At 40.5% G+C, this 19328-nt stretch overlaps 1 protein-coding gene across 1 annotated transcript; it reads right to left on the bottom strand.

Annotated features, from left to right (window-relative positions):
- Positions 1-589: 589 nt before the first annotated feature.
- Positions 590-3822, bottom strand: LOC147618455 (sugar transport protein MST4-like). The gene is made up of 4 exons (XM_086774893.1): positions 3437-3822; positions 2648-2967; positions 1763-2407; positions 590-1101 (listed from the first exon to the last, which is right to left on the bottom strand). Exons 1-4 carry the CDS (start codon positions 3576-3578, stop codon positions 652-654), a joined length of 1557 nt encoding a protein of 518 aa, XP_086631019.1. The 5' UTR covers positions 3579-3822; the 3' UTR covers positions 590-651.
- Between the last annotated feature and the right edge of the window lie 15506 nt (positions 3823-19328).

Raw genomic sequence — 19328 nt, 5'->3', positions numbered from 1 at the left:
GATGTAGATGGGGTGAGAGAAGAGTCTTCACCTCTATGGAGAAGAGGGAGAGTAGGTCTCTCAAAGGAGCTCTTACATGAACTAAGCCCAATGTGTGTAAAGCTCTCAAATGAGCCACCTTTTATACAAAAATTCTAGGACTCCCATAAGTCCCCATGTGGGATTATTATCAAACCCTCTCCCACATTCATCTACAAAGTGGAACTCTTTTCAAGAGCCCTAAGTATTGTTTTTGTTGCATCTTGGTATTGGTATTGATCCTCATTTGCAAGCAACAGTAACGCCCATAGCGGTGTTACAGATATCTAACAGATTTATTACATTAAACTAGGAAAGACATGTGAAATTGATTTATTACATTAAATCTATTCCCTATTCAATAGGAAAGACATGTGAAATTGATTTATTACATTAAATCTATTCCCTATTCAATACACAAATTCAATTCAATCTTGATTTGAAAGTAAAGACATGTGAAATTGATTTATTACATTAAACTAAGAAAGACATGTGAAATTGATTTATTACATTAAACTAAGAAAGACATGGTCTATAAATAAAAACATGAATTTATTTATTATCTAAGCATTACAAGATGTTGTATATCAATTTCATAAATAACATGACCTTATGTAATGTGCAATTTACAGTCTAAATTGATGGTGAGGATGAAAGACTTAAAAATGATGGTGGGAGGACAATTTGACGCCAAAACCAATGGGTTTGCCAAAGGCGTGTCATCTTCTGTATCGGTACATGTTTAGTCTCTGGAATAAAGAGTAGGGTGAAGATGCCCATTACCATCACCCACCCCGCAAAAAAAAGGAATATTCCAAACTTGAAGGCACACAACATGGACAAGAATGTTTGAGCAATCATAAACTTGAAGAGCATATTCACAAATACAGTGACACTTTGTCCCGCTGAGCGAACATCTTGAGAGAATATCTCACTGGGTATGAGCCATGGAATTGGACCTAATGATAGAAAAAATGCAAACACAAAGAGACAAACCATTGCCACCATTGTGATACCCTCACGTCGAGGTAGAGTAGTCACATTCCCTTGCAGCTTGGTCGCGAAAATGCATCCAATCACAACCTGGCATAAACCAATATGGAAATTTTTTAATTGAAATCTATAAATATAGGTTCTAAATAGAGTGTACATGTATAAGAATTCAATCATAAGTGTTAAATATGTATTCAAATGCATAGAGATTTCAAAAACTTGTCATACTTAAGTGTACTAGTGGGCAACCCGTGCTTCGCACGTCTTTTAACACTCCAAATTCAAATTCTACCCAAACCTCCTTCTCCCCTTCTCAAACCTCCAAATTCTTGCCACATGGCAGCTTTGTGAAACTCTTCCTTAAGATAATAATTGACGCTTTAAGAAGCTGTTTTGACACCACATCATTTAAAAGTTCTCGTTTAAACATTGCATTTACTATGAGTGTTGATTCACTGACCCTACCTTTTGTATCTGATTAGAGTCACATGTGCAAGTAACCATAATTACTTTTGTTTTAAAGCTACATGTCATCTCAGATCTTGGAGCGCACATCAAGGATTTTTTATTATGGTGTTTGTGGGAGCCTGAAGGAGGAAAATGCTGCAAGTTGTGTCTCAACAACTCCTTGAAGATTGAAGCATTATGAGTGCCAAAAAAAAAAATTTAGCAAATTATTGTGTAACAATAAGAAGGGCGACGCTTACTCTCTCTCGCGCCCTCTCAAAAACAACTAGAGTTAAGTCTTTACCAGGGGTATAGTCATGAAGACGGATCCAATGAGGAGCAGACGGCGGCGCCCCAGTTTATCGACGACGAAGACGGCGGCACAGGCAGAGAGGAAGGCAGTAGCGCCGATGATGACGGCGGAGTAGAGGGATGCATTGTCGCCGAAGCCGGCAGCCTTGAACAGGAAAGGCCCATAGAACATGATGGCATCGTCCCCGGCCATCTGTTGAAAGAACGGCAGCGCGCAAGCCACCACAAGCTGCGCCCTATTGCGCCTCTCGCAGAAGAGCTCCACGAAAGGGTTGAACCTTAGACTATGATCTTGTGCTACTTGCTGCCTGGCCACGTCCAGAAGCTCCTCGAACTCCCTCTCCACTTCCACCGAGCCTCTCACCTTCCTCAACACAGCCTTTGCCTCCTCGTGATGGCCCCTCTCTATTAACGACGACGGTGTCTCCACCACCATCAGGCTGCACGCTGTTAGCAGAAGCGCTGGTATTCCTGCTAACCCTAGCGACAGTCTCCACCCCCATGGATGTATCTTGTTTGCCATGTAGTTCACAACGTTCCCTGAGAATATCCCCACTGATGCGTACACCACGAAGAGCACACTCAGCCCTCCCCTCATGCTTGGCGGTGCTATCTCCGACAAGTACATGGGCACAGCCTGCACTAGTAATCAAAATTCTCCTTTAATAACAATTTTGTTTTACCTCTTAATGATCTTGAGTCAGTCCCTTAATCTAGTACGAGAAAATTATTCTCTCCAACTATCTACTTTCCATTAATCCTTTTGCTATAATTAAGACTTAAATTAAATTATATACCAAATGGGCTACATGGCAATGGAGAAAGTCTAATTTTCCATATAATTCCATTTTAGGCTATGCAAGCTAATTGAATGTACCTGATTTGCAAAGCCAAGCCCAGAGCCGAGAAGAGCTCGGCCGGTGATAAGCATTCCAAGATTTTGAGCTGATGTGCCTAGGAGAGTCCCGAGAATGAAGAGTATTCCTGCACACAGCATGCTGGCTCTCCTTCCAAATTTCCTGCTTACTCTAGAAGCAAATAAGGTGGCCACAAGACCTGCAAGATAGAGACTAGAGCTGAACAGCTGAAGTACTTGGTTGTTATACTTGCAATAGTTGGTTTCCGTTGCATTCTTCTTGTGTATGTATACACTTGGATAAAACTTCAGTAGGAAATCATCCATAAGAGAGATCCCACCTGCCAAAATTGATGGCCAAACTCCAAGCGATTAGATTAACCCCCTTGCTTTGATTCCTCTAATTACACTACCCAAGTACTAAGCCCCCTTCCTCTTCAGTGCTGAGAAACAACCAAGCTACTAATCCCCCTTCTTTAATTTGTCTTATTATACTAAGAACATTAAGAATCAAGATACTAATCAACCACACAGGCCAAGTGCTGAGAATCAGGCTACTCTTTCCCTAACTTTAATGTCTTCAATTATACGCCACCAACTGCTACTTAATGTAACCTAAATTAAGCCCGTATACTAGCGTAATTTGATCTTAGACCACATGCGATGCTGTTACAGCATACACGATTAGAGATCATAACGCATCAGAATCCAAACCACTAACCTTAGGAGATCTGCATGGATCGGGATACACATTATAATTACTTTAGCTAGATGATTAATTAATCTCTCGTGTAATTAAGAAGAGGTTACCAGCAATAACGAGGTCATAGCCGTACATGATCCCTCCGCTTCCGGCCATTAAACAGGTGAATATAACGTAGGGGGTGATCCGGGACTCATAATTGGCAATATTTAAGCTGAGAGCACCAGGGATTTGTCCAATAATTGCCATGAAGAAATATCTGAGAACTCTCCAAAAGCACAAAAATCAAGCTCTGAGTCACTCTAGAACTGCTTCAAACTGCTTCATTCTCGGCCAATATTGCTGAGAGAAACAGAGAAAACATGGTGGGCTGAGTAATGAGAGCTTAAAAATGGGCTAAGGCACAGGAATGAAGCAATAAACGAGTGATAAGCGAGTGATTATCACTTAAGCAAGCAAGCCAGCCAGCCGCTCCTTTCCCTCTCTCTCTCTCTCTCTCTCTCTCTCTCTCTCTCTCGTGGGTATATGAATGTTTCGTGGCTTTGGTCAAGTCACGGACTTTGGTGACTTCCGTAGCATGGCATGCCTATCATACAACGACCTTCATCTTCCAACCAATCACAATTGGATAATCACAAAAACGAGGACATCTCTTTTTTTTTTTTGGGGGGACTAGTCTTAGGCCCAAGATCCACTTGTAGTTATTATTTTCACTGCCCCGTAGTCGTCCTCATGTAGGTGTATTTTATCTGCCCGTAGCAGCAGCAATGCTCCTGAGGAAGTACCTTGTGGGGTTTTTAACCCTTGGTTCTAGGCAAACGCCTTCACCACTTGGACTATCACCTCATTGGCCGACGACATCTTCTTCAATCAATGTTTGCATTACTAGTTAATGTATCAAAATTCATTCCTTACATAAGGGCTACGGAAATCTTTAGTACATGGTTTGATGAGTCATGACAATTAATCATGATTAATGTCATTCTTTCAAAATCTTGGCTCTCGAAGACTTTTGTCATGCTTGACTTTTTTCCCCCAATCGTCTAGACTACATTCAAGGTTGCCTTTTGACAGTTATCCTTGCTCTTCAAGATTCAAGGGAAAAAGTTCAAGTCCACATATTTTTACCATTTTACACGTAATTTTTGATGCATTTCCAAAAACTTTTCAAGTCTTTGACGGGCCAAATGTCCAAAAATGACATGATGGCTACCAAAAATCAAGCCTACCTACATTCACTACTCTATCCTTCCCATCTCTTCTTTCTATTATCTTAAGGAAGAGTTTCACAAAGCTACCATGTGGCAAGAATTTGGAGTTCTAGAAAGAGAGGAGGAGGTTTGGGTAAAATTTGAATTTGGAGTCTCAAAAGACGTGTGAAGCATGGGTTGCCCACTAGTATACATGTAAACATAAGAAAAAAAGCTAACAAGGACATGCTTTATGTATGTGGTTTTTCAATAGTACAAAAATATAGTCCTGTTAGTGTAGTTTTCACGACCTATATTGCTAAACTTATTTGTGGAAATTAGTGTCCTTATGGAGGGTGGAGCCACTTTAAACATATGTGATATAGTACCTTTGTGCACAATGTGGGGCTTTTTGCATGAAAGAGAGGATTAACCAAATAGTTGTTTAATGTAGACTATTTATGTAAGTTTAAAAGGGGGGATTTTTCAAAATCCTAATGTATACTTATAAAAGGAAGGTAAATCAATGTGTATAAAAATGTAAAAGTTATCTAAAAAATAAAAGAATTTTAAATACATGATTGCTCACGTGCTATATGTGTTTTTATATAGTGACCTACCTCTGTGTCCTCTAGGTTTATTTATCTTGACAATGCATCAAGCTCATTTGTATGAATTGGTAGCCACCCTTCCCATATATACAGATTATCCAACTACTATTGCAAAACTAAAGACAATATAAAAATTTTAAAATATTCACGTGGTAGAATGTTTTGGAAAAAGAAAGGAAAAAAAGAAAGGTTTTTAACATCTATGGAATACCCCAACAATCTATGAGATCAAAAGATAAAAATAGGAACTTTGAAATCTATTTTTTTTAAACCCTCATCCTATGAGAGAAAACATAATTATATGGTGTAATCAACTTTACATTCACATAAACCAATTACACTCAAGGATAAAAGACATGCAAAATAAACCAATTACACTCAAGGATAAAAGACATGCAAAATAAACCAATTACACTCAAGGATAAAAGACATGCAAAATAAACCAATTACACTCAAGGATAAAAGACATGCAAAATAAACCAAATAAAATGTTGAACATCCTTACTTGCAAGTTCCATGCATGTATAAAGTGGGTTGAGATGTTAAATGAGACATTAAAGGGGTCTTTATTGGCCTTAAAAGACCCTTATTTTGTTGACTCCATGTTGGATGTGTAAGCCCCAAGTTGTGTCCTAGCAATATCTTTCATTTAACTTCTTTGGGCCATAAATCTTTGGCATCATCGTGGCATCATAAAAAGTCCATCCTAATTGCCATTATGTGCTATATAGTACCTCCAATGACGCTTCAAAAAATGTAATTTCTCTAACGTTGGATTTGATAAAGACCATTATCCAATACCTTGAAAATTATTTTTGTATGTGTATACTAGTTATAGCCACTTGTCTTGAATGATACTTTCTAAAAGTTATCATACTAGCCAAAACCAAAAAAAAAAATCACATTTTATGTCCAAACCACAATGATAAAGCATTCATGCTAACCAAGCATGGTCCTAAACGATACTATAAGAGAATAGGGGCTTTAACTATGGTCAAATTCTCTCCCTAAGCTCAATTTTAAAAAGCCACCAACATTGTTTATACTATCATGTCATAATTATGCACACCCCTAATGTCACACATTGTGAAGTTTATTGACACATAATAAAACCATTTTAATTAAAAAAAGGCCGTAGTGGTTCTACGATAAATAGCTGATTGTTTTTTATCCTCTGGGTGAGTTTTGATCATGGTAGTGATAGGTACATCTTGATCCTTGAGATCCAAAAGATGAAAATTGAAGGATGTCTTCCATGAGATGAATTCCAAGGATGAATTCCCGAAAGCGGACTTCCGAAAGAAAAATTATGGGATAGTGATGGCTTCTTCCCAGGGTGCTTGGCTGGAGGTGGATGTTGTCCCTTTCTTGCTGGTTGTTGTTCAGCTGTTCGTTGGAGGACATCATGATGGTGAGTAGCCGATCTTGCAGCTGGTCATAGTTTTTTTGGAGAGCCGTGGAATAATCTTTCAGCACTTCCAATAGCTGCAACCTCCTTATGTTGATAGGTGTCTGCGGATTTAGTGCCAGAATGGGTATTTTCTCTTCCGCTGCTTTTGCCACTTTGCTATGTTCACCCATTGCTTCGGAGTGTAAAGGGATGCTTTCTTCAGGCTGAGGTGAGGATGGCTCTGCCTCTTCTAGTGTTATACATGCTACATCTGGTAGAGCTATAGAGATGGGAGGCAGAGGAGTTACCCACCATGATCCTTGAATATGAGCCCTTGTGTGTTGTTGATCTTCCACGATTGTAGTGTTGTTGGTGCCTTCAGAACCATATTGTCTTCTTATAATTATTCTGTTAGTGTCATTGGTATTGTGCCTCCGTCGTGCGGGTTGCTGGTTTCTTTGCCATTTCCTTTCATGGTAACTATCTTTGTCATCCCAATTGTGACTGGCAGGGTATCTAGAAGTGAGTTTTTGCACTTCATGCCTTGATCTCCAGTGTGGTGAGAAAAATGGTTTTCTTTCTGGTTTGCCGGTGGCTTGTCCCTTTGTTGTAAGGATACTCCCTTGCCCCCTTTGATGGTTGTCCTTCATTGTCAAAACTCGTTCGAGATCCTGGATGGCCTCCATATGTGGTGGGCTTCTTTTTAGAGTGATGGTAACTTTGGCTTGGGTGAAAAATAGGAGCTATAGGCTCCTTCTTTTTAGAGTGATGGTAACTTTGGCTTGGGTGAAAAATAGAAGAAGGAGCTATAGGCTCCTTCTTTTTAGAGTGATGGTAACTTTGGCTTGGGTGAAAAATAGAAGAAGGAGCTATAGGCTCTGGGATGTTAGAAGTGTGGGGTACTTCATGGGAGGTGGGCTTCTTTTTAGAGTGATGGTAACTTTGGCTTGGGTGAAAAATAGAAGAAGGAGCTATAGGCTCCTTCTTTTTAGAGTGATGGTAACTTTGGCTTGGGTGAAAAATAGAAGAAGGAGCTATAGGCTCTGGGATGTTAGAAGTGTGGGGTACTTCATGGGAGGTAGGTGTACATACAGGTGGTGGTAATTTAGTCGTAGGTTTTGGGGTGGGGTGTTTTCTAGGGTTGGGAGGTGGCTCTTGGGGACATAGATGGTATTCTGCATGACTATGTGTAGAGCAGGTGGAAGGGAAGAGAGTATGTAGAGGATGGTTGGAGGCAAGGGGTTATGGCTTGCGGTGGAAAGGGTTACAGTATGCAAACAAACAAAGATAGTTGTATCCTGTGAAGGTTTAAAAAGAGTTACCATGTAGCATTGGCGCGGAGCAAATGTCGATTCTTGATGGGATTGCATCATGTTGGTGAGCACGTAAGGTAAATCTTTCATGATTGTTAAGGGAGGAGTGACGTCATCAAAGTGGTGGATGCCTAGGTAGTGAATTAATGAGGTTGTTGCATTTATGAATGGATTTGGCAGCATTGGCACATGGTAGGGCCGCAGGCAGTAGCCGTTGAATGGCTTTTGAAATCGCATTAAGTGTGGCGAGAAGGAAAGTTCCATCATAGATTTTTTCGACAATCCAGAATGGTCCTATCCACCGAAGCTTTAATTTTCCAAGATGGGGCCCATTTGAGACTGAAATAAGAGAAGTGGATCTTTTTCTTTGAATACCCGAAACTTGGAGTGGCGGTCAACCCATTTCTTCCTTCTTTGCTGGATGACCTTAGTGTGACAAAAAAAACTTTTGAGGCGTGCTTCATCTAGTGTGCCAAGAGTTGACCTAGGCGATGCTGCAGGGATTCTTTTGGGCTAAATTTTCCTGCAATGGCAATGCAGAGACTTGGTACTAGGAATTCCATTGGGACAACTACTTTTGTGCTATATACTAATTTGAATGGAGTCATGCCAGTAGAGATTTTATATGCTGTGCGAAAAGCTGAATATAGCTTTTCATCCCAGTCATTGTGATTTTCAGTGACCAATTTTGTGAGAATCTTCTTGAGGATTTTGTTGGTCGATTTAGTGATCGATTTAGCTTGACCATTGGCTTGGGGATAGTAGACTATGGAACGCTTATGGATGATGAGGTTTTGGGTGACCAGCTATTTGATGACATTATTGACAAAGTGTTTGCCCTGGTCACTAATCAACTCGATCGGACATCCGAAACAAGTGATGATCATCTCATAGAGGAATTTGACAGTTGATTGTGCTATGTTATCCTGGAGAGCATGAGCTTCTACCCACTTGGTTCTATAATTTGTGGCTACTAGGATATACTTGTGTGACCGATAAAACATATTAAAAGACTAAGGTCATGTAAAAGGGTAGGAGAAGGGTGTGTGTGAATGGACTTATGGTCCACTAGCTCACCTATTTAAAGGTGAAGCTAGGAGGCATTTTTTGTATGAAGCAAGAAGCCTAGTTGTATTTGAACAACTTAATAAGCAAGATATTTTCTTGTATTTTGTGAGTCTCTCCCCTCCACATGGTTGATCTAGCATGAGCACCACGAATTCTAACATGGTATCAGAGCTTTGGTTGAGTAGGTCACTTTTGTTGTGTAGAATAGGTCAACTTCCTTATCTTTTTCCTTGTGGAGCTGAACCTCTTGGCAGTGGAGGCCCTCTAGCTACTCGTGGAGACAATATCTTGGGGATATTTCAACTGGGAAGATGGAGGAAACTGCTGGGCGCTTAGACTCGTACCGTCAATGGGTGGATTTCTTCTCTCGCCACCACGGCATTGCCGCTTGAGTGCGTCGGTGCCAGTTTTCTGCACCACCGAATGTCGTACAGAAAGACGACGCCTGCAGCCCATCATTAGCAATGTGGGCTTAGGGCTTTTGAAGCCCATAGTCTCAGGAGCATCCAGCTCGAATTTCACGCCTAATGGTGCAACGACGCATCTGCTCTACAGCGAAAAAACCAAGGCTGCCTTCTTGAAATCCATTGACGCTACCATTAAAGCTTCAAAATCATATTTTTTCTTGCTCTAATCCTCTCCTCTTTGCTCTAATCACCTCAGTGATCTTGTGAGGGCTTGTTGCTGATCCTATTTATGAGTTTGAAGTGGTGGCCATACACCATGAGGTATTCATGAGCCTCATTCATTAAGCTCCATCATCAACATCATCTTCAAGTTCACAAAGCTTTTCAAAGTGTGCTTATAAGCACTAATAGTGTTGATTAACACTAATGAGGCTTCTAATCCAGCAAAAGGGAGTTATTCCAAGTGTTTTTAAACACTAAGAGTGTTCTTAAACACTAATGGTGAATCTAATCACTAAGGCAAGTGTCATTAGATGCTAGAAATGTGCTCTTAAGCACTAATCGTATTTTTAAACACTAATGGTGATCTTAATCACCAAATAAAGTGTTGCTTAACACTAATGTGGTCTTAACCATCAAAGGAGGAGGTCTTTAACACTAAGAAGGCTCTTCTTCATCAACATTGGAGGCCGAGCACCATAAGTGCCACATTATAAGTGCCACACCATAAGTGCCACATTATAAGTCTTCATCATCAACCCGCTTCTATGCTTACCTTGGCAAGCTTCCAAGGAGAAATGGTGCAACCATAAGCCATATGCTCTCATTTCCCAAGCCCAAGGCATGTTATTCCACTGCATATTCAACATTTTCATCTTCTAAGATGAGTTGTAAGGTTGAGCATAGCATCACTAAGTGATCTACCTTGTTGTTTATCATGTTTTTTAAGCATCTCTTGGCATTGTCTTTGTAAGAGGCATAGGCAACATTATGAGCCATGCCCTCACCTTCTTGAGCCAAGAATGATGTACCTTATTGGTTTGAGCATTTACCTCAATCACTTACTCACTTTCATTAAGCTTGTACCTTCAAACCCTAATGGGTATGATGTAACCAACATGCACAAAAGCTTTTGTTGTAATCAAGGAGTAGACACTGCCCTTGTTGACCAATCTATAAGGCAAGTGGTAAGACCCTCCCTTTTCCTTTCCCATATAAAGCTACCTCATAACTACTCTAAGGAATTCCCTCATTACCCATGGAGGAGGTATGGTATGCAGAAAACAGAAAAGCATCAAGCATGTTGAAGGAACATCTATGTGCAAACCACTTAAGCAAGAGTGGTAGCCTTGTTTTAATCATTGTGTGAGAATGGTCAAGGTGGAAAGCATGTGGAAACAATGGCATGTATGTCCAAACATGTATGTCCAAAGCATGTCAACTACAAGAAGTCAAGCAAGCACAAAGAGTGGGGTGCACCATCATTAAGGTGTACATCTTCATCGACAACAAATAAAGACTTAGATGGCATCATTGTATTAGCCTCTAAGGCTCTAGGAACATAATTGTAAGTCCTAGATAACCACACCACCATGACATCCTTGTACGCCTAATGTTATAAAGGCAACCTATGTCCAATACCACCTATTCCAATTTTCTTTCATAGTTGGTATTGAGGGGGGGTATTAAAAGATTAAGGTCATGTAAAAGGGTATGGTCCACTAGCTCACCTATTTAAAGGTGAAGCTAGAAGGCATTTTTTGTATGAAGCAAGAAGCCTAGTTGTATTTGAACAACTTAATAAGCAAGATATTTTCTTGTATTTTGTGAGTCTCTCCCCTCCACATAGTTGATCTAGCATGAGCACCACGAATTCTAAAAGAAGCTAGGAGGCATTTTTTGTATGAAGCAAGAAGCCTAGTTGTATTTGAACGGCTTAATAAGCAAGATATTTTCTTATATTTTGTGAGTCTCTCCCCTCCACATAGTTGATCTAGCATGAGCTCCACGAATTCTAATAAAACGGGTTGGAGGCTTAAATGGCCTAACAAAGTCGAGGCCCCATTTTTATAATGGTTATAATGGCAGTATCAGATTGTGTGGCATCCTATCCTTATCTCTGGCTGGCCGAGATGTTGACAGACGTCGCACTCCTTGGCCCATCTGTAGGCATCACCAAGTATTGTGAGCCACCAGAGTCCTGCTTGGAGGATTTTCCTACCGTCGGTGACTTCTCCGGCGAAGTGTCCTCTGATAATCCCTTGATGAGCTTCTCTGAGCACAGCTTTGTACTCATGTGGTGGTATGCACCTTTGGAGTATTTAGTCAATCCCTTTCTTGTATAGATGGCTATAGACACAGATCATTGTCCCCATCAGACTTGTGGCAACAAATGTTAGTATTTCATCATACCATGTCTGGGGAATTGGGATGATTGCATCAGTTGTGAACAGGCCAGCATCTGGTAGGTCATTTGCTACTTCGCTTGGGGCTTGTCTGGACTCTAGGCAGGAAAGATAATCCGCTATTGTATGATTGGCACTTGGGGTGTGGGCTATTGTGAAGTCAAATTCTTGGAGTATTAGTATCCATCTAGCCAATTTTCTTGATGTACTCTGCTTATTCACCAAGTACAGCAAGGCAGACTGATCTACATGGAAGACAAATTTATAACCCAGTAAGTAGTGCCTAAACTTTATATTAACTGAGTAGATCATACCTAGGGCTTCCCTATGTGTGGTGGAATAGTTCCGCTCACTATTAGAGAGCGTTCAACTGGCATAGTAAACAGGTCGGAACCATCTCTTCTCAGCTTCTTGCATGAGCACACTGCCAATTGCTACATCAGAGGTGCCAACAAAGACATGAGACAACAGTTCCCAGTTTGGGGCTTGGACAATGCTGCAATAGAAGTGGGCATACTCATATTGAGCCACCCAGAGAGCAGCACTTTTGTGAAGTGTGGGAACTAAAGCAACCTTTTTGAGATTTTGGTCCATGCGGACGACATTGACACGCCAAGCTTGTCAAACATTAGGATGTAGGTATTTGCATCTTCTAAGGATTTGTCGGAGAATTTGGGATACTTCACAGTGATAGTTGGTTGCTGTATAATGTTATGGTAAGTGAAGGACTAAGGCTGTGAGGGTGGTGGTGATGTTGGGGTGGGGGAAGTGGGTGGTTCTACTTCTGAGTGAGATGGGTCAGATTCTTGGGGATGAGGGGTGAGTGGTTCTTCCTTTGAGTGGGAGGCGGGTTCTCTTGGTTTTGATTCGGCGGGCTGTTTGTCTCAGGATTGGTGGCGAAGAAGATTTGGCGAGCTTAGTTACACTGCAAGTAGCATCGTTGACGTGCTGACATGAGGGACATGTTTGAAAATAAGGGGGAGAGCTTCAAACGCAACGACAATAAGACAGCAACAAGCAAAATTGCAACAACAGGAAACGAGCAACAAGCATCGTGGTCGCCAAAGTGTTAGCGGGTAAATTGACCACTTATTCCCCTGGCAAAACCTACTGAAGTTCACTAGTTATGCGCACGGCATACACTAGACTCACATAGCGTCAAACATGCAACAAAACAGCTTATTACAGATTACTAGAACGACTACTGGACTGCCTGCTCAATAAATAAAAAACACAATACTAACAAGGTGACTTTTACTGAAAATAACAACTGAAAACAGACATCAAGACTCAAAAATATAACAGGATGACTCATGTACAATGAAATTAAACCAAAAAAAAAACAATCGTGCTTATATATATTAAAGAGGAACTATGATACAGCCAGCCTCTATTGCAAGGCTCATGACTCATCCTTTTATACTGCTTGCTTGTTGCATTTGTCGGTACTATGATTTCCTCTAAGACAATAAGATGCGCCTGCTAGGTGTTAAGGAGGAGCCGCTGAGTGATAAAGACCTTTAGCTACCATCCGCTGGTGCTGACTTGCGGTTTTGGCCTGGCGGATACCCGACTGCGAGACTGCGGCGGGGGCGGTCATTAGTCCGTGCAGCCCTTAGCCTACGACTAACAACCATGAAGTACAAAAAGAGGTGAGTCGATAAAACTCTTGTCGGAGCTAAGGTCAAAACATTTGGAGAGGATTAAAAGAATTTTGTCGACTTGCGAGGTCATGAAGCCATTTGTTGTAAAGGGTTAGAGGCTTTTTGGACAAGACCATTAGTTGCTATTGAGGCGAGATTGAACTTTAAGGTATTCTAGGTGATGGGTTATACCATGGGTCAAGCAAACACCCACCATGGTCCCCCATCCAGAGATGTACCTGGGTGAGTAAAAGTGTACTCATTGAGCAATTGCTTTCTTTGATTATAGTAGACAAGATGATAGGCCAGTTAAAGACTATTCTTGTTTCAGAATGAACCACACACGTGATTTTAAGAATAACAATGGTGAACTTTTATGTATTGTAGAAGAATGGTTTCATGGATTAGAAATATGACAAAAACATCGTGGCCACATGGTTGCACATTTGAGTGAGTTTTAGCCTTCATGATTTTGCAGGTGTCAGAAATCACGACCGTGATTGTTAAAGAATCACAATGATGAAAAACTTGTGTTTACCACTTGATGATGATTGATGATATGCATTTAGAACAAGGGGAAACACATGTTAGAGATGGTTTTTATAGAATTTGAGATAGCCAAGTCATCATTTTTTGGAACAATCACGGTGATAAAGTGCCATATATACTGAGATGTCTTTAGTAGTTCAAAAATGATGAGAGAATGCCAAAATACCATGCACTTGAACATTTGGATGAAGATTTGTTAGTGTGATTATGAGGACTCATGGGCGTGATTATGAGGACTCATGGGCGTGATTCTTAAAAAAATCACGGCCATTAGAATTAATACAACACAATAAATTATTGTAGAATATGCATTTAGAGTGCAATTTGAAAGCAATGGCATGATTTGAATGCATTTTGACACATGTTGGCAAACCATGATTTTTGATGACATGGCACATGACATAATTTATAACATGGCATTCAGCATGATTTATGACATGGCATTCAGCATGATTTATGATGTGGCATAAATCACAGTGTTGAAAATCACAACGGCATAGCCTTATGGTTTTTCTTATGCTGATGATGTACACAGTATGTGTAACATCCTTGTATGTGCAAATGATTGAGAGGGTGATTCTTAGTTGGTGTGATTATTAATCACAATCGTGATTGTAAATCACCACCCCGCCGTGTGATTCTAGTGTGGCATGACTATAAAATCACACGGTGACCAAATATTATGGGAGTGCTGATGTAGAGGTTCAGATATTTTCTTTAATGCTTATAGATCACTTTTCATACAATTCCTTGGCTTTCTATTGACCTTTAAAAAGCGTGATTGTGGAATCATGAGCATGATTTTGGAGATAATCATGGTGAACAAACCTTTGTAGGATTAATCTTATGCAACTTCTTTATATCTATTCTAAGGTGGACACATTAGTAATTAACACTTTACTTGTTTATATAGTGAGATTTGTTTGATGTGATTTTTAGAATCACGGGTGTGGATTTTGAAGAATCATGGCAGTGAAAACTCTTTGAATCCTTGTCTATCCTTTATCACTTGGCTCTTAAAGTATTTCATTACAAGGAGTTAGACACCCATGAGTCCAATCTAACCCTTTTATGCTGATCTTTCTTCCTAGCAGGTATCCATTTAGCTATTGATGATGTCTTTAACCTTTGCACTCCTTTTGATAATGGTTCACCAAATTATGTTTGTGGGAGGTTCTTGTGGCGGCATTCTACCTTTATAGGTAGTGGTTCTTGTGGCTCCCTAGCATTTGTCTTACCACCATGTGTGCAACAAAAGTTCGTGTATATCTCCAATTTTAGGAGAGCAAGTTTTTATGTCTGCCCACTCAGCTTTTGCAACTTCAGCACTGGTTCTAAGAGTGGGCTCATGTGGATGATCCATGGGGACATCTCCAATTGCATGTGGATGATCCATGTGGATGATCCATGGGGACATGTCCAATTGCATGTGTTCATCGACGGATTAAGTCATGGCCAAGTTATCTTGGAGTATGGAAGTGGAGTCTCCAAGTATGCCATGTGGTTTGGTTGTTTTTGCTTTGGTCTCCATGCCATAGAATAATTTAGGGCTCCTTGAGTTGAAGTTGATGATAAAACTGGTTAATCTTGATAGCTTTAGGCACCCATATGATGGTATTGCCTTCATTGTTTCCCTGGGCTTGAAGTAGCTTTGTAGGTACCCATCGTTGATGAATTCTTTGGTATCAAGCATGCTACCTTGGTTGTTGGGTTCTTTGTTTTAGTGCAGACTTCTTCTTGGGTACATTCCTTATTCTTCTTTTGGAGAATGGTTAGCCTTTTTGGGATCCAAACTTGGGTTGCATCGTCATGGTAGTCTCGGGCTTGCAATCCACACTTCTTTCAATAGCATTTTCTTGTGCAATTACTTTGAATGCCATGGTTTACGTTGCCTTATTTTTTTCTTCTTGTAAGGTCTTTGAATTTTTCTATGTGAATGCTATTCGATCTGACTAGGTGGCCAGACATGGTTGTTACCCTCTTAGAATCCTTGTGCTTAAAGTAATCACCTTTTGATTCTTTGGAAATGTCTTGATGGTCTTGTTATAATGGCAAAGAACGAGCTTTCCTTGTTGGAGTTAAAGCTTTTGTACCTATTTTGATATGAGTTGGTGAGGCTTTAGTATGCGCAACTTTTCAATGATAGGGGTCACTTGCACTTGTTTGCCCACAAAAGTGGCCTCCGCCTCAATATGGGGTCCCATGTCCCCTACATCAATGTTCAATGTAGATGCCATCTCCATAGAAATGTTGTCTATGGCACAATCATCAAACATAAAGAGTGTGGGCTAATCCTTGAGTTGTCTCCACGCTTTACAAACCATACTCTCTTTGTCATCCTTACCTGTATTCCTTTTCACATAAAGAGTGTGGGCTAATCCTTGAGTTGTCTCCACGCTTTACAAACCATACTCTCTTTGTCATCCTTACCTGTATTCCTTTTCACATTGGGAATGGCATGCACATTAGCCTTTGTTGCTTCTCATTGTCCTTATTCTTGCTGAGGCAACATTGATGATGAGCCTGGGATCTTTAATAAAGGAGGGGCTTCCGATGTTAAGGCTACCAAATCCAATTGTGGATCCGATCGCTTTTGTGATTATAGACTTAGGGACTTTAGCAAGAGTGGTTGTTGTCGTTAACGAGGTCGCCATGACAGCTTTTCCTTTGTCGGCTTAAGCTTGGTTGTTGTGGTCAAGGGTCATGGAGGTGGCAATAGAGGGGCTGTTGATGATGACATTCCCTTGGTGTGAGGCCTTTTTTCTTTTATTGGTGGTGGTGTCGATCAAGGATTTTTTTGTGTAGTAGAACTTTCATCCTTGGGTTCTTTGTTAGTAGGTTTGACCATTGATTCTACTATTGTTTGGTGATTAGGAATTGTTTCTAGGAGTGGATGTTGTAGATTAGGCTTGGTGCTTTAGATCTTACTATTTTGTTGGTGACACTTGTAGAAGAGGTTCTTTAGGCATAGTGGCTATGTTGTGGGAAGCATTTCCTGTAAATTATATGGCCTTTACTCCGAGTTTTGAAGCAACTGAATGGTCACCTTCATGGAGATTCACTTTGAGGGCTCTTAATATGTAGATTTGGGGCTGGGTCCTTTTTTTGGGGATATGGCTGATTTAGAGAGTCCATCACAAAAAAGGATCTTTGATGGAGAGGCTGGGTCTTCATAAGGAGTGGCTCCTGATGTAGAACAAGGTCATAAAGAGCATCGAGTGTTATTTCATCCTTGTCACACTGAATGGCACCACCACTTGTTTGCCACCATTTTGTTAGAAATCTTCATGGCACACATTTGGCTGATGAACTTTGGTATAGTTTGCACCAAGGTAGCCCAATTCCTCCCTAGGATAGAATCTGCTTGGACAGCACAATCTAACACACAAATCTTCCATTTCAAGGGGTTAGACTCCACATGAACTGTGCATTCAAAAGATCCTACACATGGCATGCCTTGAGTGTCAGTCCACAAAATATTCATGAGCCTGAAATCTTGGTTTGCCTATATAACGCCATAGTTCATATGCCATGAGATTGTGTTAGCAATAAGGATAAATTTGAGATTGAATGGTTTGGACTCCCAAGCGCCTTTCAAAGCTAGTTTCTATTTTAAGAATCTATTGGAATGGTTCAGGTTTAGAGCCTTAGGTTCTGAAGCTTTAAGTTGTTGGGCTTTCAATTGTTTTGACTTTGGCAAGAGGTGTTCATACTCTAGAGTCTCACTTTCAGGAAAGGGTTCATCTAGTCATAAGAGCAATGTGAAAGGGATATCCAAGAGGATAGTTTTCTTTCTTTCATCAATGGAGTACCATATGTTAACCAACCAATCACCACCTAGGGACAATCTCCTCTAAGTCCTCAACTCCTCAGGGGTAACTTGAAATTCACATTTAATCCTATCATCTTGAGTAAGAATTGTGTGTGAGAAATAACCATGGACTTTGAGGTCTTGGCCTTCAGCATCTAGCACATTCATTTGTCTAGGAGTGAGTGTGGGTTGGCCTAAAGATTCCCAATTTCTTCCCAAGACAGTAGTAGCTTTGAGGCTAATCACTGTTTGTTTTCGTTGAATATTTTTGCCCACTAGGAAATCTAACCAAATGTTGATTGGATATGGTAGCATAGATATTTCGGTGAATGATGCCCATTCACTTCTAGATTCATTCATTTCATCTTCACCCCTCAGCTCATATTCTCCTAAAGCACTTTTAGCTCTACATTTATTCATAGATGTTTCGATGAATGATGCCCATTCACTTCTAGATTCATTCATTTCATCTTCACCCCTCAGCTCATATTCTCCTAAAGCACTTTTAGCTCTACATTTATTTGTCAAAGGCTTATCAAGAGTTTGAAGGTCATTGCTAGGATCCACAACACCAATTGTGTACAAAGATGCATATTATTTATGCATTCCCAATGGTTATGTTGACGTTTGTGTCGTCTCATTTGCATGGACACTTTTGGTTTCTTTTATTTCTAGCTTCTCTTTGCAATAAGCTAATGACATCATTCTTCATCTTTGTACATCACACATTCATAATCTATCTATCATCTCATTGTGTGTTCCCTTGAGCTTCTCCACTATGTGTGTGTGTGTGCGCGTGTGTGTATGTGCATTCCTACAACTTTATTTCCAACATTTGTCTAGTGGGAGGAAGATTCTCTTTCTCAACACACCGCGTAGGGGGGTTTTTAAGCAGCAATTCCTAATGTGCTTGTTATAGTGGAAACAAGTATTCGGGATTTTTAAGCAAGCAATTCCTAATGTGCTTGTTATAGTGGAAACAAGCATTCGGGAGGTTTTTGTATAAGATTGGTTGATAAATGCAGTGTTCTTCATTGCCTAGATTGATGACCAGGGTTTCTGGCAGATCCTTACTTAGGTCAGTCTCAATCAAGGCTTGGGGGTGCCATTTGGGATTAAGGTCTACCAGGGGTCTTTGGCCAAGAAGCTTACCCAATGGTTCAACTATTAGCTTGAGAAGAGGATGAAAGTGAAGAGGAAAATCAAGGAGCTCCACCCACATTGGACATTCCGATAGCTTAGGACCATGCGACGGTGTAAATTCAGCACTGAAGTGACAAGGGGGCCATTTGCCAGTGACAAGGGGGCATTTCGAATCATCCATTGACTAACACCCAATATACCCAAGGCCATTTCTTCATCTTTGAATAGGAAGCAAAAGTAGTTGTTTGGGAGGTATTGGATATGCTCTATTATGGCTCACCTAAATGACCAATTAGCCCTAATCCAACCTCTAAGACTGTCTACAGGGGTTTTGATCTCCATGACATAAACTAGTGAGAGACCTAGTCTAGTGAACTTGAAGCTAATCTCTTACTAGATTAAGGGGAAGAGAGACAACAAGTTTACCTTGTGCACTTCTAGAATCTGCCCCCCGTCTTCTTTAGAGGCA

Source organism: Cibotium barometz, chromosome 35, assembly GCF_041138505.1.
Source record: "Cibotium barometz isolate CiBa-2024 chromosome 35, ASM4113850v1, whole genome shotgun sequence".
NCBI classification, from domain to species: Eukaryota; Viridiplantae; Streptophyta; class Polypodiopsida; order Cyatheales; family Cibotiaceae; genus Cibotium; species Cibotium barometz.
Note: the sequence above shows the minus strand (reverse complement) of the source record. Positions and strands in the feature narration are given on the sequence as shown.

What these genes read in the sequence shown, in the direction of transcription:
- LOC147618455 (XM_086774893.1), bottom strand. Translation starts at nt 3,578, where the DNA reads ATGGCAATTATTGGACAAATCCCTGGTGCTCTCAGCTTAAATATTGCC. An exon ending in CTATGACCTCGTTATTGCTG is followed by an intron (nt 2,968 to 3,436) that starts GTAACCTCTTCT and finishes CAATTTTGGCAG; the next exon opens with GTGGGATCTCTCTTATGGAT. An exon ending in TCTTCATGACTATACCCCTG is followed by an intron (nt 1,102 to 1,762) that starts GTAAAGACTTAA and finishes GGTTTATGCCAG; the next exon opens with GTTGTGATTGGATGCATTTT.